General features: G+C 40.0%; 1 protein-coding gene across 8 annotated transcripts in view; it reads right to left on the reverse strand.

Annotated features, from left to right (window-relative positions):
- Nucleotides 1-25,880, reverse strand: part of TAB3 (TGF-beta activated kinase 1 (MAP3K7) binding protein 3) — an 82,683-nt gene that overhangs the window by 10,873 nt on the left and 45,930 nt on the right. For 6 of the 8 annotated variants that reach the window (XM_053579299.1, XM_053579300.1, XM_053579302.1 and 3 more), the window contains 5 exons: nucleotides 23,381-24,827; nucleotides 22,068-22,228; nucleotides 12,528-12,621; nucleotides 8,845-8,928; nucleotides 1,602-1,703 (listed from right to left, as the gene is read on the reverse strand). In XM_053579299.1, the coding sequence (XP_053435274.1) occupies nucleotides 1,602-1,703; nucleotides 8,845-8,928; nucleotides 12,528-12,621; nucleotides 22,068-22,228; nucleotides 23,381-24,827 (1,888 nt within the window). Of the gene's footprint in view, nucleotides 1-1,601; nucleotides 1,704-8,844; nucleotides 8,929-12,527; nucleotides 12,622-22,067; nucleotides 22,229-23,380; nucleotides 24,828-25,057; nucleotides 25,178-25,880 lie in introns of those variants that run through there. The other 2 variants (XM_053579304.1, XM_053579305.1) reach the window with 2 other exon arrangements.

The following is a 25,880-nucleotide window of genomic DNA, read 5'->3' on the forward strand; positions in this document are numbered from 1 at the left end:
GATTCTCTTGCCTCAGCCTCCCAAGTAGCTGGGACTACAGGTGCCCACAACGCCCGGCTATTTTTTGTTGCAGTTGTCATTGTTGTTCAGCTGCTCCAGGCAGGGTTCGAACCTGCCAGCCTCGGTGTATGTGGCTGGCAACGTAACCACTGTGCTGTGGGCGCTGAGCCTAGAATGGGATTTTTCTACTTTCTTCACACATTCAGGGGAATTTAAGAAATATCAAGTAGAATGGTTGCACAAATTCAAACATCCATGACATTTTTAGAAACTTCATTTCAACTCATTTCTAAAGTTAAAAAAGCATAAGAACGCTTCAGTAGGAAGTTATAAAATCCAGAGCTTTCAAGTTATTTAATAACTTATTTGGCCTTGCTTTCTCTTTACTATTAACTTAGAGGTAATCTAATATGGTTAGCCATTGGCCACATGCAGCTACCGAGCATGTGAAATGTAGCCAGTTCAAACTGAGATGTGAAGGCCGGGAGCAGTGGCTTATGCCTATAATCCTAACACACTGGGAAGCCAAGGTGGGTGGACTGCTTGAGCTCAAGGGTTTAAGACCAACCTGAGCAAAAGTGAGACCCTGTCTCTAAAAATAGCTGGGCATTGTGGTGCCAGCTACTCAGGAGGCTGAGGCAAGAGGATCACTTGAGCCCAGGAGTTTGAGGTTGCTGTGAGCTATAATGCCACACACTCTACCAAGGGCAACAAAATGAGACTCTGTCTCAAAAAAAAAACCACTGAGATGCAATTTAAGAGTAAAATATACCTCAAATTTTAAAGATTTAGTAAAGAAAAGTAAAAAAATTTTTTTGACACGAGAGTCTCAAGCTGTCACGCTGGGTAGAGTGCCATTGCGTCACAGCTCACAGCAACCTCAAACTCTTGGGCTTAAGCGATTCTCTTGCCTCAGCCTCCCAAGTAGCTGGGACGTCAGGCACCCACCACAACGCCTGGCTATTTTTTGTTGTTGTTGTTGCAGTTGCAGTTGTCGTTGTTTTAATTGGCTGGCCAGGTTCGAACCTGCCAGCCTCGTATGTGGCTGGCGCCCTACCCACTGAGCTACAGGCACTACCAGTAAAGTAAAATATTTCATTAATAATTTTACATCGATTTCATACTGAAATATTTTTTTTTTTTTTTTTTTTTTTCTGTAGAGACAGAGTCTCACTGTACCGCCCTCGGTAGAGCGCCGTGGCGTCACACGGCTCACAGCAACCTTCAGCTCTTGGGCTTAAGCGATTCTCTTGCCTCAGCCTCCCGAGTAGCTGGGACTACAGGCGCCCACCACAACGCCCGGCTATTTTTTGGTTGCAGTTTGGCCGGGGCTGGGTTTGAACCCGCCACCCTCGGCATATGGGGCCGGCGCCTTACTCACTGAGCCACAGGCGCCGCCCTGAAATATTTTTATATACCGTATTAAATACAACTAAGTGGCTTCTAGAAAATTTTGAATTATGTATGTGGTTCACATTATATTTCTCTTGGACAGAACAGCCTAAGAAACTCATTATAGAATAATTTTTAAAGCAAAAAATAAAGGTCTTATGATGTATCTTTGGACATTCTACACAAACGCAGGACACACAAGTACAAACCATCCACAGCTGCTGTCTGGGTATCATGGACGTCTGCCTGTACTTTGGAAGTCACACTAATTCTTCGGGCTTTTCTCTCAATTGTGCAGGGGTCTGTAGAGTCTGTAAAAGCAGAAGGAAAGCCAGTAACAAATAATACATTTATTAGTAAGAGTAAATACTCATTGGCTCATAAGGATGGCTCGTGCAATCCCCCAGAGATGAGTGCATTTACCCTTCCTATTACTTCATGTTACCTTCAGTTCTTTTGTGAGGGCAAGTGCTATGTTTAATGCTGCTTTTTATACCATATACAGAGTAGTGGCTCTTAAGACTTTTTTTACCTTCTCCAAGTATATGGAACAAATGCCTTACTTTACCAGTTTCCTACTTTTTAGTGGATATGGGGTACAAACTCAGTGATAGCAATTAAATGTCAACATAAAAGGAAAATTTAAGAGATTATACTTTAGCAAGTAATCTTAATCTCTGATTAAGCAATAGCCATTTCAAAACAGTGTGATGGCTTACTCCTAGCACTCTGAGAGGCCAAGGCAGGTGGATTGCCTGAGCTCAGGAGTTTGAGACCAGCCTGAGCAAGAGTGAGACCCCATCTCTACCAAAAGTACAAAAACTAGCTGGGCACTGTGGCAGACAGTTGTAGTACCAGCAACTCAGAAGGCTGAGGAAAGAGGACTGTATGAGCCTAAGAGTTTAAGGTTGCTGTGAGCTATGAGGCCATAGCACTCTAGCCAGGGTGACAGAATGAGATTCTGCCTCAGAAAAAAAAAAAAATGATGGGCTGGAAATACACTATCCATGCAAGGCTAACTATTATAATAATGGCAAAATAAAACTACAGAATTTTTATTTTTATTTATTTTTTTGAGACAGTTTCACTTTGTCATCCTTGGTAGAGTACTGTGGCGTCATAGCTCACAGCAACCTCCAACTCCTGGGCTTAGGCGATTCTCTTGCCTCAGCTTCCCGAGTAGCTGAGAATACAGGGGCCTACCGCAGCACCTGACTATTTTTTTATTGCAGTTTGGCCGGGGCTGGGTTCAAACTCGACAACCTCAGTATATGGGACCAGCGCCCTACTGAGCCATAGGCACTGCCCAAAACTACAGAATTTTTAAATTATAAGCATTAGCAGTACTTAAAAAATCTGAACCAACTCAAAATGATACTATATACTGACAAATGTGTTTCCAAATCATTTCATGAATTCCAATTACCTACATGTGTAGAAGTCCAGGAGACACTTTGCAACATGGACAAGAACTATCTGACTTTTTATTGTTAGAAAATTGTTTCCATTAGGTTACTCATAAGCAAACCTTTGTATTATGTAAAAATGGCAGACCTGGGCAGTGCCTGTGGTTCAGTGAGTAGGGCGCCAGCCCCATGTACTGAGGGTGGTGGGTTCTTTAAACACAGATTTGTAATTTTCTCAATTTAGGAGGTGAGGAAGGTGGGAAACTGTCAGCTGTTTGGGGATTCTTCTATAACACTATTGAGCTTATCTAGCATTAAGGAAAGACAAATTAAGAGTCACAATGAATTTATTTAGAAGTATTGAGCATGGGGGCGGCACCTGTGGCTCAGTGAGTAGGGTGCCGGCCCCATATACTGAGGGTGGCGGGTTCAAACCCAGCCCCAGTAGCCAGGCGCCTGTAGTCCCAGCTCATTGGAAGGCTGAGGCAAGAGAATCGCCTAAGCCCAGGAGTTGGAGGTTGCTGTGAGCTGTGACGCCATAGCAATCTACTGAGGGCAATAAAGTGAGACTCTGTCTCTACAAAAAAAAAAAAAAACCCGACCCTGGCCAAACTGCAACAAAAAATAGCCGAGCGTTGTGGTGGGTGCCTGTGGTCCCAGCTACTTGGGAGGATGAGACAAGAAAATTGCCTAAGCCCAACAGCTGGAGGTTGCTGTGAGCTGTGATTACACAGCACTCCACCAAGGGCAACAAAGTTGAGGCTCTGTCTCTAAATAAATAAATTAAAATAAAATAAAAATGGCAGACCTCATAGCATGGTGCTTAGACACTTATAAATATTCCATTATCAGAGTAATGAAAGCCAAGTAAACATCTGCATAGGCTCCAAAGAATAAGGTAAAGTTCTTTCTTAGATCTGCAAAGTACAAAAGCATTACATACCCTTATCTCACTGACTCTTACAAGCCTGTAAAATACACAAGTGAGTATTTGGCTAGATCACTTCTCTGTGGTGCATAGATCGAATTTGAAAAAGGTCAGGTGGCCAAGATGATCAGGACAACTGCTCAGGTCATGGGACCCAAGGTCTGCACTTGCCACTGTATGACTTTGAGTGACCTGAAGAGAGTTCACACACACTGTATTACTTAACTACAAAGTCCAATCCCAAAACGTTTCTCTTTGTCTCCCTGTCTTTCCTTCTGTTTCTTTTTCACCTACACACATACACATTCTTTCTCTATCACACTCATTCAGATAAACTTCCACATTCCACTTGGGTTTCTGGTGTATACCAATTCTAACAGCTATTTGCATTTTACTTTTTTTTTTAAGATACTGCAAGCCAATTTGCTCTAAAGTATCTGTACTTTTAGAAAAGGCTGATTTACATTAAAACAAAATCAGACTCTACGGGTGGCTAACAGAAAACAAATTTGGGGCGGCGCCTGTGGCTCAGTCAGTTGGGCGCTGGCCCCATATACCAAGGGTGGCAGGTTCAAACCGGCCCCGGCTGAACTGCAACCAAAAAATAGCTGGGCGTTGTGGCGGGCGCCTGTAGTCCCAGCTACTCGGGAGGCTGAGGCAAGAGAATCGCTTAAGCCCAGGAGTTGGAGGTTGTTGTGAGCTGTGTGATGCCATGGCACTCTACTGAGGGCGATAAAGTGAGACTCTGTCTCCATAAAAAAAAAAGAAAACAAATTTGAATTCATAGAGAAAACCAAATAGTTTTTTTTTTTCTTTTGCTCTTCAATTTTTTTTTTTATTGTTGGGGATTCATTGAGGGTACAATAAGCCAGGTTACACTGATTGCAATTGTTAGATAAGTCCCTCTTGCAATCATGTCTTGCCCCCATAACCAAATAGTTTTTATAAATCTGATGAAAAGGCTTACTAACAAATTACAGAATTTAATGAAGTCTTATTGTTTATAATAGTATCATTTTATAACTCTCATCAACAATATATACAATGAAAGCACAATTAAATTTCTAAAATAAAAATTCATTTATGTTAAACCTTTTTTTTCTTTTTTGAGACTGAGTCTCACTGTCACCCTGGATAGAGTGCCATGGTGTCATACCTCACAGCAACCTCAGACTCTTGGGCTTGAGCAATTCTCTTGCCTCATCCTCTTAAGTAGCTGAGACTACAGGTGTACACCACCACACCTTGCTAGTTTTTTCTATTTTTAGTAGAGGGGGGTTTCACGCTTGCTCACGCTGGTCTTAAACTCCTGAACTCAAACAATCCACCTACCTTAGCCTCCAAGAGTGCTAGGATTACAGGTGTGAGCCACCTTGCCCAGCCTATAGTGAAGATGTTTTAGATGGCTCTATGGTCTACTCTTTATTAAAACTGTATACATGTAGAATATTAACTGTTTGGGATAGAAGTCATGTCTTCCCTTTTGTAGCATCAAGCATCAACTTATATAACTTATAGGTACACATTTAAGAAATTGATTGTAACTAGAATCCCATCATAAAACTATAAGGGACTATCCAGTATCAGTTTCAGCAAATTTTGTTTTAATTAAATAGGCCATAGTGGCAGCACCTGTAGCTCAATGGGTAGGGCACCGGCCATATACACCAAGGCTGGCGAGTTCAAATCCAGCCCAGGCCAGTTACAAAAATATCAATGACAACTGCAACAAAGAGGGCGGCACCTGTGGCTCAGTGGGTAGGGTACTGGCCCATATATCAAGGGTGGCAGGTTCAAACCTGGCCCCAGCCAACTGCAACAAAAAAATAGCTGGGTGTTGTGGCGGGCATCTGTAATCCCAGCTACTTGGGAGGCTGAGGCAAGAGAATCACCTAAGCCCAAGAGTTGGAGGTTGCTATGAGCTGTGACATCATAGCACTCTACCTAGGGTGACAGCTTGAGACTCTGTCTCCAAAAAAAAAAAAAAAAAGTTATAAAAAGGCCATAGAAAAGATTCTTTTTAGTGGAAAGCCAGATGAGGCTTGATATTGAGACATCATGGAATATTAATGAAAGCCTGTGCACAATTCCCAGCTGTTGAAGATACCAAATACATCGTGTTAGTCCCAAAGACATTAGGCAGGATGATATTAACATCCCCATTCCTATATTCCAGTCAGAAAATTCAATTCACCTACTCATGAAGCCATCTGGATATGGAGTTTTTGTTGTGGGAAATTTTTAATAATGGATTCAATTTCTTTTTTTTTTTTTTTTTGTAGAGACAGAGTCTCACTTTACCGCCTTCAGTAGAGTGCCATGATGTCACAGGACTCACAGCAACCTCTAGCTCTTGGGCTTCAGTAATTCTCCTGCCTCAGCCTCCAGAGCAGCTGGGACTACAGGCGCCCGCCACAACGCCCGGCTTCAATTTCTTTTTTTTTTTTATTTTGTAGAGACAGAGTCTCACTGTACCGCCCTCGGGTAGAGTGCCGTGGCGTCACACGGCTCACATCAACCTCTAACTCTTGGGCTTACGCGATTCTCTTGCCTCAGCCTCCCAAGCAGCTGGGACTACAGGCGCCCGCCACAACGCCCGGCTATTGTTTATCACAGTTTGGCCGGGGCTGGGCTTGAACCCGCCACCCTCGGCATATGGGGCCGGCGCCCTACTCATCAATTTCTTTTTTAATTCTTCTTCTTCTTCTTTTTTTCTTTTTTTGTAGTTTTTGGCCAGGTTGAACCTGCCACCTCCAGTATATGGGGCTGGCGCCCTACTCCTTTGAGCCACAGGCGCCGCCCCTGGATTCAATTTCCTTAATACATATACACAGCTATTAACATTTACTATTTCATCTTGTTTGTTGTTTTGGTAGGTAGTATTTTTCAATAAATTTGTCCATTTTATCTAAGGTGTCAAGCTTATTTTAATGGGTAAATGATCTTTTACTTCTGATTGGGGTAATTTGTGTTCTTCCTCTTTTTTTTCTACATTAGTCTATCTTGGAGTTCAATTTTTATTTATCTTTTCAAAGATCAAACTTTTGGCTTTAAGGTTCTCTGTTCTGTTTTCTATCTCATTTCCTTTCTTCTACTAACTTTGTTCTTTTTTCAATAATTCTTAAGGTAGAATTGTAGGTCACTGATTTGAGATCTTACTGTCTGTTTTGTTTTTTTTGTTTGTTTGTTTTTTGAGACAGAGTCTCAACTCTGTTGCTCTGGGTAGAGTGCCATGGCATCATCATAGCTCCCAGGAACGTCGAACTCCTGGGCTTGAGCAATCCTCCCACCATAACACCTGGCTAGTTTTTCTATTTTTAGTAGAGAAATCTTGCTCTGGTTGCTCTTGAACTCCTGAGCTTAAACGATCCACCCTCCTTGGCCTCCCAGAGTGTTAGGATTATAGGCATGAGCCATGGCACCCAGCCAGATCTTACTGTCTTATAAGAATGCTTAAAGCCATAAATTTTCTGGCTCCACGCCCGTAGCACAGTGGTTACAGCACAAGCCACATGCACCGAGGCTGGTGGGTTCGAGCCCGCCCCAGGCCAGCTAAACAACAATGACAACTGCAACAAAAAATAGCCAGACGTTGTGGCAGGCAGCTGTAGTCCCAGCTACTTGGGAGGCTGAGGAAGAGAATCGCTTAAGCCCAAGAGTTTGAAGTTGCTGTGAGCTGTGACGCCCCAGCACTCTATTGAGGGCGACAAAGTGAGACTCTGTCTCAAAGAAAAAAAAAATAAAAAAAACATACTGTACTGCAACCCTATAAATAAAACTGAGCTTAAGTCAGGTAACATTGTTTTTCAGATAAAATTTATACATTCCCTAATTAGGTCTGGGATTTTAAAATAAGACATTCTTCACCATTCTGTCTTCTTAATCAATCTAGAGTTGCGTAAAACAAAAAGGACTAAAATAGTAGAAGCGTACTTTAGTTCAGTCTTGAGAATTATAAAACAGACTATTAACAACAGGGCAGAAAAAATTAATCTACATTCAATGAGTCAGCATTTACATTTATTTTTATATATTTTTTTAAGCACAGTCTCACTATGTTGCCCTTGGTATAGTGCCATGGTTATCACAGCTCACTCACAGCAGCCTCAAACTCTTGGGCTTAAGTGATTCTCTTGCCTCAGCCTCCCAAGTAGCTGGGACTACAGGTGCCAAGCCTCAACATTTAAAGTTAATTGAAAATAATTTAAGATAATGAAATGCCAATTTAACCTTTGGTACATAAAAATGAGAACAGATTTGATGCTTTTGATATTAAATCATTTCCACCTAACAATCATCCAAAAGTGATTCCTCCAAACCATGGTTATATAGGATTTATTTTGTCCACAATGAGAAAACACGTAATTCCTACCTAATTGTTATGCTCACCTTTTAAGTACATAAGAATTCTTTTCTTACATGAAAAATAATCTTAGATCTACTGCAAATCTAACCTACCAGACAAATTCTAAAATTAGACCTTTAAATCCTCATTATTCTATGAGAATTATCTTTCAGAGCTGCAGTCTCCAACCCCTGGACCATAGACCAGTCCTCATTTGTGGCCTGTTAGGAACAGGGCTGCACAGCAGAAGGTGAGTGAACAAGCAAGCAAAGCATTGTCTGTATTTACAGCTGTTCCCTATCACTGGCAACACTGCCTGAGCTCTGCCTCCTGATAGACCCCAGTCTCTCACTATCTGTGGAAAAATTGTCTTCCATAAAGCTAGTCCCTAGTGCTAGAAAGGTTGGGGACTACTATTTTATTTCATTTGTTTGATTTTTGAGACAGAGTCCCACTTTGTTGCCCTGGGTAGAATGCCATGACGTCATAGCTCACAGCAACCTCAAACTCTTGGGCAATCCTCTTGCCTCAGCCGCCTGCCTCAGCCTCCTCCTCAGCTTTCCACTAGTTTTAGAGACAGGGTCTTGCTCTTGCTCAAGCTGATCTCGAACTGCTGAACTCATGCAATCCACCCATGTTGGCCTCTCAGAGTGCTAGGATTACAGGTGTAAGCCATTGCACCCAGCCTGGGGACTACTATTTTAGGGTTGTAGTATTCATAGTGCAAAGTAAACTCCCAGAGGATTTTGATATTTCTATCATTCCCTACTCACCTTTTTTAGATGGCTTGGGTGGTACAACTGGGCCAGGTTCTATGTGGTCATAAAAATTATTCATGGCTTTTGGATCAAAGTTTCCTATAAAGAAAATAAAACCACCAGGCATTTACAATTTTTTCTCTAATTATATTTAATTTTTTAAAAGAAAATATGTAAACATGTAAGAAGGGAAAAATGTTTTCCAGGGTTTGAAAACTCAAAACTCATTATATAATCCTATCCTACTTCCAATGAAATTCTGTTTCATCTCTGAGAACAGATCCAAGAAGACCACCATTCTATACCATACTTCTACAATGTACTACTTAAAGGAATATTTCTCTAACTGTAAGGCTAGTCACTTTAGTAGGATTAGGCATATGGGACATCTGAAGAAGAGAAATGAAAGGATGGCTAAACTATTTTCCCTTTTTGCTTGTTTTGATTTTAATGAACAAACCATAAGAAAGAAGACTTAAATAGCAAAAGCTCACTTTCAGGTCTTTCATAATTTACTTTGAATTTATCCATTGCAAATTCAACTAAGGAAGAAGCCAAATATATAAATTTGTAAACATTAATCAAGTTGTAGTTCGATATATCTAAGCAACCCTGATAAATGAAATACATGCCTATGGTTCATGGATTCCTACTTTTAAGAAAATTAGAATCTTTAATGTTAAATATTGCTTACAGATTTAGCAATGATAAAAGATAAAGTGTCAATTTCAGAACAGACAGAACCATCCCTGAGAATTTTGTCTTGCTACAACATTTTCACCTCTGTTAAAATGTTCACTGCCTGATCTAGTGTCTTTTCAGCCACATCTCCTGCCAGTATTTATCCAGTGCCAGTTTAGAGTCTTACCTTCACTTCTATGAACTCTGCTCTGCTGGATCTAAACAATTCCAGTTAAAGTTTTTAACTTGTACCCATAGTTATTTATAGAAGGTGCTTGTATAGTAGTGACGGTTTAAATATATTTGATCTCTCGATTTCCAGTCATGTCTCCCCAAGGAATTTTCCTTACCAAAATCAACAATAAAGCTGTTTTTTTATCAAATCATGTGCTGATTTGCATCAACTCTGAAAAAGGTTTAGATTCCTTCATTAGCTTAAAAGTTTAGATCGGGGGCGGCGCCTGTGGCTCAGTCGGTAAGGCGCCGGCCCCATATACCGAGGGTGGCGGGTTCAAACCCGGCCCCGGCCAAACTGCAACCAAAAAATAGCCGGGCGTTGTGGCGGGCGCCTGTAGTCCCAGCTACTCGGGAGGCTGAGGCAAGAGAATCGCTTAAGCCCAGGAGTTGGAGGTTGCTGTGAGCTGTGCGAGGCCACGGCACTCTACCGAGGGCCATAAAGTGAGACTCTGTCTCTACAAAAAAAAAAAAAAAAGTTTAGATCGGAAACTCAGTATAAAGTTTTCTAGAGTGTGGAAGAATAGAATTTAGTACAAAACGGATGTAGTTATATTCCTTAAGAAGAGATTTAGAAATGGCCAAGTGCCAAAAAGCTCACTGTAAGGTCATTGCCAAATACAGACCAAAATCAGTTCTTTGCTTAATACTACATACAACCTTAATAGTGGTCTCCTTTAGGCCCTATTACAAATGTTTTGTCCATTTGAATATGCTGTTTTAAGATAATATTCTGAAAACAAATTGCCATGATAGCTAATAAAAGCCACATAATATTTAATACCATAAAGCATAAAAAGATCTAATTAATATATTTAACACTTAAGTTACTGCTGATGACCTAATTTCTCAATTCCATAGGCTTACTATAGTAGAGCCAATTGAGTTGGTGTTTCTTGTTTTGCTGCAAAGACCACAAAAGTATAAAAAAAGATACAATCCTCTAAAAGTTTGTAGAAAATAAAAGTTTGTAGAACTCCCCACATTGTGTGTAGTAATTCTTTCACTGCTTAAAGATGGTCCACTACAGAGTAACTAGGCTAATGAAAGTAACTTTAAGGGTACCTGACTAGATTGCTCAATTTTCACATTCAAATGTGCTTCTACTGTTCAGATAATGCTGCTATCTTTTGGGTTTGTCTGCCTCCACTGTTTATTCTTGCCTAAAAAGGGCAATGGGATAATTTATTATATATTCTTAAAATACTATAGAAGCTCTCTTAGCTGTCATAATTAAGAAAAGTAAGTATGGGGATAGGGGATGGGAAGGCTGATTAAAACACAAAATTGTTTGAAAAAAGTGTGTCAATTTTAATGTAACAACATATTTGAATATGGTAATATTTTAATGTTAGACAAAGGACATTTCTTTGTGTGTCTGATAACTAAAATTCCACATTGTCTTTTTTTACATACACCATACTCATGATGACCTAAAGTAGGGGTCAGCAAACTTTTTTTTGTTTTGAGACAAGGTCTCACTATGTCACCCTTGGTAGAGTGCTGTGACATCACAGCTCACAGCAACCTCCAAATCTTGGGCTTAAGTGATTCTCTTGCCTCAGCCTCCCAAGTAGCTAGGACTACAGGTGCCCGCCACAACACCTGGCTATTTTTTAGTTGTAGTTGTCATTGTTGTTTGGCAGGCCCGGGCTGGATTTGAACCCGCCAGCTTCTGGTGTATGTGGCTGGTGCCCTAGTAGCTGAGCTACAAGTGCTGAGCCAGCAAACTTAAATACTTTGTGGACCTGTAATATAGGCTCTATAGAAGCACACAACTGTGTTGTTGAAGCACAAAAAGGAGCCATAGACAAATGGGCACGGCTATCATTCCACTAAAACTTTGATTTACAAAAACCCTAGTTTGGGGAACCTGATGTATAATTTTCTGTGTTGATTTCTTTAGAATGGAACAAGAGAGAACTAAGGTTTTTCCCATTAACCTTTTTCAGTTCTTTTCACCCATATCTAGTTCATAGTCCCTGACTTTTTTTTAGTGATTTGTCTTTTTTTTTACAGAAAGAGCAGCTCTCTCCTACATGTTGGTTTATGAAACATTTAAGTTGCAGAAATACAGTAACTGGCATAAACAAATCTGGGGATACAACTGACCCTTGGTAAGCAGAAGTTCAACCCATGGGAGCCATAGCACATGAAATTAATCAGAAAGTATCCAACTAGTCAAGGGTATGCTATAGTTGGGGACATGAGTCAGAACCTTTTCCAGAAGAAAAAGGAAAACCATCCTATTCTGGTGAGCTGGGTAAATAAAAGTCAGTTAAGAGAGCTTCTACTGTAGTATTCTTCTGTAAAAGAATCCAAAAATCTAAAAGTATGATTATAGCTGAACATTTTCACGTAACAGATAACATAAAAATGGCATATACTATTTATTTTAAAATGGAGAGATCTGATACTCTGATTTGGGGATCTCCATTTTTTTACAGATACTTTAGGTGACTATTACATAATATGAACACTAAGTTTTAGAATTAAAACCCATCAATTTATAAAGTATTCACAGTGAATGACAAAATGATCTTGTAACAAGACAGAACTGTTTAAATGACAAGAACTTTATGATGAAACTGCTGAAGTAAGACTATTTTTTGATCCCCCAAATCTGATCAATGACCAAGGGGTAGGGTGATCTTTTTACCAGGATTATAATCTTATAATTAAAAAAACTGTCTCTTAAATCTATAAAACCAAAATTATTGCTATTTAAGTAGTTTAAAATACCACACTATTACTTATGGTTTACCAAATAATCAAGTCTATACCTCTAGATTGAAGAAGGTCAACTTCTTTCAGTGTACAGTCAACATTAATCTGGAGTTGTCTGTTCATGCTTCTCAATCTTGTCATTTCCTCAGGCTAGTAAGAAAGGACCCAAAATAGCAATTGTGGGAAAGTCATTATCAAGCCCAACATTTAAGAACTGTTTCATGTTAATCGTTTTGTTTGGGTATCACCAATAATATGGCCTCCATCCATAAGGGGCATGTTTTTAAAAGTCCTATGTGAATACTTTTAAAAGAATAGTCAGGTAAAATGGGGACATCAAAATGGCCAAGTAGAAACAAAATCTGAATAGAAAGTGTCAGGTTACAATACTGAACTGTACTGTATCATACAAGATACTATCATTTTAATCACAGAGCACTGAGAATATTCTGTTTCTGTGTTTTCATGGTAAGGGAAACTGTGAGAATCAACCTTTTAAACAAGCAATGTCCATGATTTTAATCTTAATCAGCCTAGTAAGAATTATAACAGTCCTAATTTTAATTACTGCTTACTGAGTATCAGGCACTGTGTTTACCAGAATTCCCTCATTCCTTCCTCTAAATCTTTCTTTTTTTTGAGACAGAATCTCAAGCTGTCACCCTGGGTAGAGTGCTGTGGCATCATAGCTCATAGCAACCTCAGACTCTTGGGCTTAAGCGATTCTCTTACCTCAGCCTCCCAAGTAGCTGGGACTACAGGTGCCCACCACAGTGCTTGGCTATTTTGGGTTGTAGTTGTCATTGTTGTTTGGCAGGCCTGGGCTGGATTTGAACCCGCCAGCTCTGGTGTGTGTGGCTGGCGCCCTAGCCGCTGAGCTACAGGCACCAGGTGCTGAGACATTCCTCTAAATCAGCAGTTCTCAACCTGTGGGTCACGACAGGACCGCAGCATTAGGAAGGTTGAGAACCACTGCTCTAAATCTTTTTTTTTTTTTTTTTTTTGCAGTTTTTGGCAAGGGCTGGGTTTGAACCCACCACCTCCAGTATATGGGGCTGGTGCTCTACTCCTTTGAGCCACAGGCACCATCCACTGCTCTAAATCTTTTAAACTAAGTACTAATGCTGTGCCCAACTTATAAATGAGGAAACTGAGGCACAAAGAGGTTATATAGCTTTCTCGCAGTTATAAAGCTAGTGATTGGTACACAAGATTTATATAAAAGTCAAATTCATATGGAAAACTTTGTCTTTTTGGGCAATGCCCATAGCTTAGTGTGTAGGGTGCTGGCCACATACACCAAGGCTGGCGGGTTTGAACCCTGCCCGGTGTCAGCTAAAACAACAATGGCAACAACAACAACAAATAACTGAGCATGGTGGCAGGTGCCTATAGTCCCAGCTACTTGGGAGGCTGAGGCAAGAGAATCACTTAAGTCCAAGAGTTTGAGGTTGCTGTGAGCTGTGACACCACAGCACTCTATCAAGGGCAATGACTTGAGACTCTGTCTCAAAAAAAAAAAAAAACAAAACTTTTTTTCTAAATCAAAGGAAGCAATTAATCTAGTACATGCAAATTTCAGAAACAAATGAACTAATGAACAAATGAACTGTCCTTCTCCAATTTTGTTTTTTTTCCTGCCTCAATTTTTCTAGACCAGCCACTCCTTATGCCTTTCAGGACATATTAGGTGCTGAAATGTAGAGTCCTAACCTTCAGTTAAATCAAGCTTTTTGGAAACCTTTACTTCCCACACTATTCTTTATTTCTTTACTATTTATATATACGTACAGTAAAAAATAAAGTCAACATTTAGAATTTAGAGGCTTAAGTACTGTATCTTTCAGTACACCTCAGGTATTAATTCAATTACTTAGATGATTTTACCTATATAAAGTGAAAAATGAAATATGTGCTACTACAGGAACATAAAACAAAATCCTACTTTTAACAACATGTGCTTTTGCTAAAAAATAAATAACGTTAATATAACAGTGAAGAAAAATGAGCATAAAGAATGTCTTAATTCACAAAAATGTAAGATGTTATGGTGTTAGAGAAGGCATATCAGGATAACTGAGAATGTTCAAACTGATTTAAAGCTGCAAACTTGTGAAATCTTATAACTGTGTCTCAAAGTGAAACTCAAATACTTACATAGCTGTAACGTTCATGTTAGGAAAGATAGTGTTTATTCCAGTTGCTCAGGAATTTGAGATCGGCCTGAGCAAGAAAGAGACCCTGTTTCTACTAAAAATAAAAAAAACAAGCTGAGTGTTGTGGTGGGTGCCTATAGTCCCAGTTACTTGGGAGGCTGAGGCAGGAAGATCACTTTAGCCCAAGAGTTTGAGGTTGCCGTGACCTATGTTGATACCTCAGCGCTCTACCCAGGGCAAAAGAGTGAGACTGTCTCAAAAATAAATAAATACGGGCAGCGCCTGTGGCTCAATGGAGTAGGACGCTGGCCCCATATGCCAGAGGTGGCGGGTTCAAACCCAGCCCTGGCCAAAAACTGCAAAAAAATAAAATAAAATAAATACACGGGTATCAAAAGTCAAAACATTTAAGTGACATAAAAGGCAGAATATAAGAGCTATGATTCCATAGAATGCCAGAGGAACTAGAAACTCACTTAGGAATGTTAGGAATTGCTTTTAGTTTCTAATTCCAATGGGCAAAAAGTATGTAAAGTTAATGTGCACAATGCTGACTCCTGGCCTACCAGGCAATATTAAACCAGTTTAAAACACATAGTAAGCAATTACCTTAAAGATAATGTACCTAATTAAGGCCTCCAAAGAGTGATGCTATGTCAAAAAACCCATTCTTTTCTTTGTAGAAAAGTAAAATACTGGCTTGGTGCCTGTAGCTCAGCAGCTAGAGTGCCAGCCTAGGGGGCGGTGGGTTAGAACCTGGCCGGAGCCTGCCAAACAACAATGACAACTGGGCTCGGTGCCCATAGGGTGCCAGCCACACACACTGGGGCTGGTGGGTTCGATTCCAGCCCGGGGCCTGCTGAACAAACAAAAAGTGGTGGGTGCCTATAGTCCCAGCTACTCGGGAAGCTGAGATAAGAGAATCGCTTGAGCTCAAGAATTTGAGGTTGCTATAAGCTACCATGCCACGGCACTCTACCACAGGCAACATAGTGAAACTCTCTCAAAACAACAACAACAACAAAAAAGACTGGTAGGCAAGGAGTAAGCATTGTGCACATTAACTACAACAAAAAAATTGCCGGCATTGTGGTGGGCGCTGTAGTCCCGCTACTTGGGAGGCTGAGGCAAGAGAATCACTTAAGCCCGAGAGTTGGAGGTTGCCGTGAGCTGTGACACCACAGCGCTCTACCCAGACAACATAGTGAGACTGTCTTTAAAAAAAAAAAAAGTGAAATACCCAAAGAAGTTGATACTTCTTATATATTTTGGGGGAAGAGAAAGAGAGAAATGCTTCAGCCATGATGGCCCTGAATAGTGAAGCCTTGAATATGAAAATATTGGGTGGTGCCTGTGGCTCAGTGAGCAGGGCACCGGCCCCATATACCGAGGGTGGCGGGTTCAAACCCAGCCCCGGCCAAACTGCAACAAAAAAATAGCTGGGTGTTGTGGCGGGCACCTGTAGTCCCAGCTACTAGGGAGGCTGAGGCAGGAGAATCGCCTAAGCCCAGGAGCTGGAGGTTTCTGTGAGCTGTGTGACGCCATGGCACTCTACTGAGGGCAATAAAGTGAAACTCTGTCTCTACAAAAAAAAAAAAAAGAAAAGAAAAGAAAATATACTTTATAGCTAAGAGGCTACTGTACATTTGCTTATAACAAAAATTAAAATATATGCTTATCAACAGGCTCATTTCCAAGGATAGTAAAGCCACTAAACTAAGGGTTTATTGGCAACACAGCTTCTGATTAAACTGAGGGAAAAGGCTGTTTCTGAAAAGTTACTGCCACTTGTCAAAAGTATACTGTTTTCATAGAGGAGCGATTCAAGAATGGCTATGTATAATTTAGAATTGTTTCTAAGATAACAGGATATTTGTTTCTGATGCTTCACAATGAAAAATTCTAGGCTTTTTCGAAAAAGTGGCAGAAACACCTTAAGTCAACGGTTTTGGCTCCTTAAAAAGTTGTCTGATAGAGATCAACATCAAAGACCTCTGATGTTTTAGGGGACTTGGGCCCAATTATGCACCTAGACAAGCTGTCGGGTAGTCCAAAATCCCAGTTAGAACAGGAAGAACTGGGGAAGGGGACAACTGGCAGCTCTCTGCCTATTAAAATCTTACTTATGTTCAAGGTCAAATTTAAATTTCCCACTCCTCCATGAAACTTTCATCTGCAAATCCTACGGGGAAAAAGCTAACATTTCTATGTTGAGAATTCTTAAAATATTTAATATTGATTGGTATCATTTAGCTGGTCAACATTTATACTTTATTATCTTACATTATCTTTTTCTCTCTCACACACAAATACATGTAAATTCACAGACAGATAATACATATTTTTACATATAGATCTCTTTAAGAGATGATTGAAGGAAAAGACACCATCATTAATCTTGTACTTCTGTTCTCCTTAGAAAAAGGTTATTTCACTGCTACTCCAAGTTTCTGCAACTGCACACAAAGCTAGTCACAAATGTACATTCTATTATCTTTGGGCAAGTACCCTTATACAAGTTTTACACATTGCTTAATAAGAAATTAATTTGGGGCGGCACCGATGGCTCAGTGGGTAGGGCGCCGGCTCCATATACCAAGGGTGATGGGTTCAAACCCGGCCCCGGCCAAACTGCAACAAAAAAAACAGCCAGGCCTTGTGGTGGGCACCTGTAATCCCAGCTACTCGGGAGGCTGAGGCAAGAGAATCGCCTAAGCCCAAGGATTTGGAGGTTGCTGTGAGCTGTGACAACCTGGCATTCTACCGAGGGTTAATAAGTGAGACTCTGTCTCAAAAAAAAAAAAAAAAAGAGAAGAAATTGATTTGTTTGAAAATCTGAACATAGCAGTATGTGCTCAGTAGCAAAAAAATCAATTCTCTACTAGGTATTCCTACACACACGTGGAGCAAGATAAGGACAGCTGCTTACTGAGCACCTACTCTACGCCAGGTACATTACATACACTGTCTTTTTATCTTGATGACAATATCAGGTACCTGCTATAATTCTCTTTTACATGCAGGAAAAATCAAATACAGAGAAAAGCCAGTGAATGCCAGGTGTTCTCACTCCCAAACCTTTCCCCTATGTCATGGCTCAATGAACAAAAGGAGAATTCTCACTAAATGATAATTTCTTTTTTTGAAAAAAAAAGAGTCTCACTGTACCGCACTAGGGTAGAGTGCCGTGGTGTCACACGGCTCACAGCAACCTCTAACTCTTGGGCCTACGCGATTCTCTTGCCTCAGCCTTCCGAGCAGCTGGGACTACAGGCGCCCACCACAACGCCCGGCTATTTTTTTGTTGCAGTTTTGGCTGGGGCAGGGTTTGAACCCGCCACCCTCAGCATATGGGGCCAGTGCCCTACTCACTGAGCCACAGGCGCCGCCCTAAATGATAATTTCTTAATTTCCTACATTAAGTATACCTTTATATCATGTTTATGTTCCTAAAGTTAAAGGGAAATCAAAATTCTAAAAAATGCTTCAGATTTGTGTTGGTATTTATATATCGGCAAATTTTCCAGTATTTCACAACCAACATTTATTTTTTAAAAATACTTACTATTGATGCCCCATGAATATATCAAAGTACACAGCTATGATTTAATAAAAAAAGGAAAAAATACTAATTGTTGGGCATTGTGTAAATTATTTCACATCTATTATCTTATATAATCGTAATAAAAATCCCATATGATGGGTACTCTACTACACAATTTATGGATAAGAAAACAAGCATAGAGAAAGTTACTTATCCAAGGATGCATGAGTAACACAAATAGCAGAAGTAGGATTCAAATTTGCACCTGACTTGAAAGTCCACTCACTGCCTTCAACACCATGTATACCTGTCCCTTCGCTGTCCACTCTCAACTGTCCTCCATTTTACTCTAGGCCTGGCAGTGAAAACACATGGAAATCACACTCAAACGTCTGCTCTCTCAGATATTATCACCTGTATGAACTACCAATTTCTGAAACTGGGGGATGGCTACTTGGGGATTCATTTTACTATTCTACCTACTTTATGTATCTTTGAAATTTTCTATAATATGTTAAACCACAGGGCAGCAGTTTCACCAACTTCTCTTTTTTTCCTTTCTAAAGAAGACTCATTAATAAAAGTGATCTAAAATCTACGCCTTTTTTTGGAACACTAGCCCATACTTTATCAGACAGTTCTCTACATCCAATAAAAAGAAAAATCATTAAGGCTTTACTTGGCAGGCATTATCACATAGCAAGTAGTTGCTAAATAAAACTTACATAGTTATTCTAAAGAAAATGACTTCTATGCTAAGAAGATTTGTTTGTACTTTACAGGGACCTAAAGGACTCCAAAGTGCCCAATTACCACAGCTGGATTCCCATATGGATTACAGCCTTTAATATCTTCCTCAATCACAAGATTCCATTCAGGTTTCAAATGGAAAAAATACAGCAGAAATTCAATTTATATTTGTCATCTTTCAGTTAAAGATAACTTTGCGATCTTGGGCGGCGCCTGTGGCTCAGTGAGTAAGGCACCAGCCCCATATACCTAGGGTGGCAGGTTCGAACCCAGCTCCAGCTAAACTGCAACCAAAAAATAGCCGGGCATTGTGGCGGGCAGCTGTAATCCCAGCTACTCAGGAGGCTAAGGCAAGAGAATCGCCTAAGCCCAAGAGCTGGAGGTTGCTGTGAGCTGTGATACCATAGCACTCTACGGAGGGTGACAAAGTGAGACTCTGTGTCTAAAAAAAAAAAAAAAGATAACTTTGCAATCTTTTAAGTTTTTTTTGTTTTGTTTTTTTTGAGACAGAGCCTCAAGCTGTCGCCCTGGGTAGAGTGCCGTGGCATCACAGCTCCCAGCAACCTTCAACTCCTGGGCTCAAGCGATTCTCTTGCCTCCCAAGTAGCTGGGACTACAGGCGCCCACCACCACAACGCTTGGCTATGCAATCTTTGAAGTTTTTTAAGTAATTAAAATTCTTCTAATATTGGGTAAACTGAAAAATATAGACGGTATTAGAAAATTTCATTAAATTATTGATATGCCTATTTCTCAAAAATTTCCACTGGTTATCTGGTAACAGCAGAATAAAGTTTGAAAACCTTAACCTAGCATTCAAAGTCTAAGTCGTACTCTCCCTATGCACATTAACCTGTGTTAACTCATCAGAAATCTCATGCTCACAACAGGGAACTAAATTTATTGTCTCCTGAAAGTCAATTTCTGTCTTGATTTCAAGCCTTTGTTACCCCAGCTTTACCTTCTAAAAATGCCTTCATCTTTCCTCTCTGCCTACCATTTAGGGAGTGATTCCTTACCCTGATTTTCATGAGGTTAATCTAATAACCTCATGAAAATCAGATGAAAGCTATGATAGATCTGCTTCCCATACAAACACACATGAAAACTCTGCACATCATTTCATTGAATTCACAGACCCAGGAATCCCAAGTAAAAAAATTCTCTAAGAAGAAGTAGCTGCAGACATGCTGACTGTAGGGAACAGACAATTATACCCATTTCTCTAAACCTGTAAACTCAGAGAGATTACCCTGAGTTTAGAAACAGCAGGACAATGTGGAAAGGCTTCATGGAAAAAGTAGAGATTAAGCCGAGCCTTGAACAGATAGGATTTATACATGCAGAGCTTATAGAAAGGCATTCCGGCAGAAGGACAATATAAGAATGTAGAAGTGTGCTGAATCTATACAGAAACTAGTTGATAAAAAAGTTCTCTCATTATCTGTTAGCATATATAGAACTTACCACTCTCTGTTATAATTATCTGTTGACCTGTTTTTCTTACTGGTAGGTATGTACTAAGCACCTATCAAGAGTGTCATGTTCAGGGTAGCGCCTGTGGCTCAGTCGGTAAGGCGCCGGCCCTATATACCGAGGGTGGTGGGTTTGAGCCCGGCCCCGGCCAAACTGCAACCAAAAAATAGCCGGGCGTTGTGGCAGGCGCCTGTAGTCCCAGCTACTTGGGAGGCTGAGGCAAGAGAATCGCTTAAGCCCAGGAGTTGGAGGTTGCTGTGAGCTGTGTGAGGCCACGGCACTCTACCGAGGGCCATGAAGTGAGACTCTGTCTCTACAAAAAAAAGTGTCATGTTCATAAACTACACAAAAGAAATGCTTCTTGAATACATAAATGTTGAAAGGTAAAACGATACAATGGATCATAGAAAGCTTGTGAAGTCAAAAGATTTTAGGAAATGTGTTTCAAAATTTTCACAGTTGTTTCAGATCGTTAGAACTCAGGTACGTTAATAAACGTGTTAAAAAATGTATTATCTGGGGTGGCGCCTGTGGCTCAGTGAACAAGGCGCCGGCCCCATATACCGATGGTGGTGGGTTCAAACCCAGCCCCGGCCAAACTGCAACAACAAATAAAATAGCCGGGCGTTGTGGCAGGTGCCTGTAGTCTCAGCTACTGGGGAGGCTGAGGCAAGAGAATCGCCTAAACCCAGGAGTTGGAGGTTGCTGTGAGCTGTGATGTCATGGCGCTGTACCAAGGGTGATAAAGTGAGACTCTGTCTCTAAAAAAAAAAAAAAAAAAAATGTATTATCTGAAACTTTTCTTTTTTGTTTTTTATCTGAAACTTTTCATTACGGCAGTTCCCCCTTTACGACCGCTATTGGTTAATACTGTTATTTCAGTTTCTAAAATTACTTATACTTAATGAAACTGCTCTGCCTTAAAATATTCTAGACTCGACATGTGCCCAAATATCATACTTATGTTATTTTAACTCATTTGAATTAATGTACTTAGAAAAATCATTTTAAATGTTTAAAAATTATATATCATGTGCTTAAAAGAATAAATACAGAGAATATGCAAGAGGGACTTTACCTAACAATTGCAATCAGTGTAACCTGGCTTATTGTACCCTCAATGGATCCCCAACAATAAAAAAAAAAAAAAAAAAAAAATACAGAGAATAACAGCCTATAAAACTTTTGGTCAATGTATACTTTTCATTTCCATTTTGACAGTTAGCAGTTTATAATAAATGAGATGCTATACCTTGATTATGTTGTCAGCATTTTAAAATACTGATGAGCCTATGGAATTTGTACATAGGAATAAATAATGCATCAAATTATTCTGATGAGGGAGGTGGGTAGAGGGAAGGGAATTAGTGGGATTACACCAGTGGTGCATCTTACAAGGGTATATGTGAAACTTGGTAAACGGTCTGTGAAGCTAGTGAATGATGCCCCATGATTATATCGATGTACACAGCTATGATTTAATAAAAAAAAAAAAATTATTCTGATGAGAACTACTGAAGGCAAAAGTTCTTCATCCATTGTTTAAAAAAAAAATAACAAACAAACAAAAAACCCCCAAATTCTGCCAGGAACAGAACCTAAAAGAAAAACAAATGGTCTAGACAGCTGTGTCCAAACCCCCTATCAACACATCCTAACAGATCACTTACCGTGGGGATCGCAGTGGTGCAGCTGACTCTTCTGAGCCGTCTTTGCATCAGGTCATGCTCCATACCGTTAACTTCAGCCTTCAAGTGCTCTAGCTCCTCTTTCTCAAGTTTCAGTTGCTTTGCTAACCTCTCCATCCTTGCTCGCTGATGTAACAGCAAGGCTATGGCATTACAGATAAAGTTGTTGCAGAAAATAACATTAAGTTATTGGAAAATTTCTGTATGTATTACTAATATATAGAACACTCATCCAACTTGGAGATTGGCATTTACTCTCTCTCTCACCTTTCTAATGCTATACTGCCTCCATATCTGCTTTAATTTGGCTCTTTTAACTGGTACCCAAAGTGATATCACATGTACATCCCTCTTATTCTGTCATCCTTAGTTTCCCTAAGATCCTCTTTATACTTGCGTATGTGCCCTGAACAGGCTCATTACCAGACATACTGAATTACAATTATAATTATGTCCCTTCTTATATATTGAAAGAATACAAAATTCTCAGGTATAATGAAATAATCTGAATAGACGCTTAAAAAACTTTATTCTTGTGTGTGACACACCTCTTGAGGGCAGGTCACAATTATAAGAGGGACTTGACCTAACAAATGCAAACAGTGTATCCTGTTTCTCTGTACCCTCAATGATTCCCCAACAATAAAAATAAAAACAAAAACTTTATTCTCCTTTATACTAGTCTACTATTAACTAATCTAACAACATTCTTCATTACTAATTCTACTTCTTATATATTACTTATAAATATGCCCTTTGGGCTATCTTTAGAATAGAAAAGATTCAAATTCTTTCATTTGATGAACTTTTAGTCTACCCTCTATGAATCTCTTTTCCCTACTCTGTAGTTTGTATTTTTGATAGTATCCATTTTGCTTGTATTTTTCTCCTAATGCAAGGAATGTTTTTTCTTTAAAAAGTATTATTAGGTCACTATCATCATGTCTACACTTTCATATTTTACACTTGATCTAAGCCAAAAGACTGAGAAGCTATACTTTCATATTTTAAAACAAAGTCTGTAGATAATTCTGAAGTCTTTTTTTTTTTTTTTGTGGTTTTTGGTCAGGGCTGGGTTTGAACCCACCACCTCCGGCATATGGGACCGGCGCCCTACTCCTTGAGCCATAGGCGCCACCCAATTCTGAAGTCTTATTCTCAATAGTAGTACTACTGCCCAACATTTAATAAATACTAAACATTTTGTAAAACTAAATAGCTAATATTTTTTATTTTGAATAAAAGATTGCGGCCTCACTGCACAGATTAACTTTCATAAAAGGGTTAAAATTTACCTTGCGTATAGGCATAGTCATCTGATCCAGAACTAGAACTCCTCTGATATTTGTGGCTTCCCTTTTCTCCCCCAGAGCCTGGTATCACTGAAATGGGCTGAATAGGTTCTGGTGCAGCAGAGCGCTCTTCTTGGTCCACTAAATTTAAAAGATTTTCAGTTGTAGCTCGGCCTACAGTAATTTTAAAAACTGTAGCTGGGTTTGGTATCACCCGAGGAGATGGTGAAGGAGCGCATGAAGGTCCAGTTGGCTGTGTATATGTAATATACACAGGATTAACACTAAATGGAGGTTTTGGTTGAGTAGATATCCCTCTTGAAGGAGAACTTGAAGGTGGTGTGGTAGCTGTGTACAGTGAGTGCTGATTCCGTGGAGATGGTTGACTACTGATGGGTGAAGGACTCCTAGTAATTGCTGTCCCAGGTCTTTGAGAAGGTTCAACTGTAATTTCTATCTTCTTCATGGAACCTTTGGGTAAGCTTGATGTTGTGTATGGGAGATAGGCTACTGAGTGGCTTCCCTGTTTCTGATAGCTAGGAGGTCCTTGTTGATATGGATGGGGTGGAGTAGTTGAAGGACTAGGTGGCATAAAGACGTGGCCCAACTGAGAAGGTTGCACTTGATGCTGTGGAGAGCTGAAGGGTGAAGGACATTGAGAAGGAGGTGGTGAATGGTATGCAGATTGTGGGATCTGCTGTTGTTTGGGAGAATACTGAGAAGGTTGATAGTTCTGTTGGTGTGGATAAACAGGTAAAGGACGTTGGCTATAATGAGGCACTGGGCCCTGTGGTGAGGACTGCCATGGTGTACTCTGAGGAGTCTGTCTTCCTGATGAACTCTGAGATGTCTGTCTAATATAAATAGAGCCAGGAGACCCATAGAGATTGCCTGGAATTTGTGGAAGAATCTGTAAAGCTCTTGGTACAGTCTGTCCAGAAGGGAGGTTCTGGGATACTGTAACAGTAATTGGATTTGTACTATACCGAGGTATGTGCATGTATGAAGGAGGTGGCGGTGGTGGTGGTGAAGGCCCTTGCATAGCAGACGGATTCATTCCTGTTTGCATGGAAGATGGTTGTTGAGGTGGCTGTGAAGGAGTAGCTGCACTTCTGTTCTGTTCATTCATAAAAAATGGATTGTAGTTGGGAGTGGCAGCCACAACAGCTGGAGCTGAGTGTGGTTCCTGAACTAAACATATCAGCTGTTTACCTGCTGTATGCTGTGGATCGATATGTCCATCACTTGAACTATGGACCAGTGTTCGACCACCATTAAGTTGAGCTCCATCTCCTGGGTGGTAGCTACTAGGAGAATGGATACCCAGGTTAATATGCAAAAGGCGATTTCTATTCATCCTACTGTCATCTGGACTGTGGTATTCCATATATAAGTATTTACTACTCTCCTGGGAAAGGGCTCGGCAACAGGCTTCAAGATTGTTGTTATTCTAGGGGAGAAAAATGATAAAAGTAATATTGGCAAAATGAACAAACACTAACAGTGGAAGGCTTTGAGAGTTACATACTACTGTTACAGACTAAAGAGTGGTATTTTAACCAAAAAAGTTTCATGATCATTTATCCTGAAAAGATCCCAAACAATTCACGTTATTTTATAAACATTTAGCTTACATACTAGTACTACCACTACTGCTACTGCTACAGAAATGTAAAGTACCTACTAATGAACATTGTGACTCAACCCCAAGTTTTCTCACTCCAAATCGAGGACTCATTTTCTACTTGTTGCAGCTCAACAAATTAAAATGTTGGGCTAATCTTGAATTCACCACAATTGCTGCAATATATAAAGTAATATCCATCATTAATATTTAAGCTGATAATATGAAAATGCTTTCATTTTCAAAACACACTGAAACCACAAAAGGAGAAGAAAAATTAAAATTCCTAAAGAGTTAAAACAATTCTAAAGCAGCCTTCACTTTTTTTTTACCCAAATTTATCCCTATATAATATCAACTGTTTAAATGAAACAAATGAGGAAAAAAATGAGTCCACATTTTGAACTATTGACTCCATGATTTTGGTAGCGTTATAACTTAACCAAAAAAAAAGGTCTCAAACTGCCTTAATACAATTAATTCACACACTATAATAACTTAACTAAAAAACATGGTCTCAAACTGCCTTAATACAATTAATTCACATGCCCAGCCTCAAAAGTTTTTACTCACTGAAAGATGGCTTAGTATATTTCCAAAATCACTGAAGGATTGGGCGGTGCCTGTGGCTCAGTGAGTAGGGCACTGGTCCCATATACCGAGGGTGGCGGGTTCAAACCCAGCCCTGGCCAAACTGCAACAACAACAACAAAAAAATAGCCGGGCCCTGTGGCAGGTGCCTGTAGTCCCAGCTACTTGGGAGGCTGAGGCAAGAAAATCGCCTAAGCCCAAGAGCTGGAGGTTACTGTGAGCTGTGATGCCCCGACACTCTACCAAGGGTGACAAAGTGAGACTCTGTCTCTAATTAAAAAAAAAAAA

Source organism: Nycticebus coucang, chromosome X (assembly GCF_027406575.1).
Source record: "Nycticebus coucang isolate mNycCou1 chromosome X, mNycCou1.pri, whole genome shotgun sequence".
Lineage (NCBI taxonomy): Eukaryota > Metazoa > Chordata > Mammalia > Primates > Lorisidae > Nycticebus > Nycticebus coucang.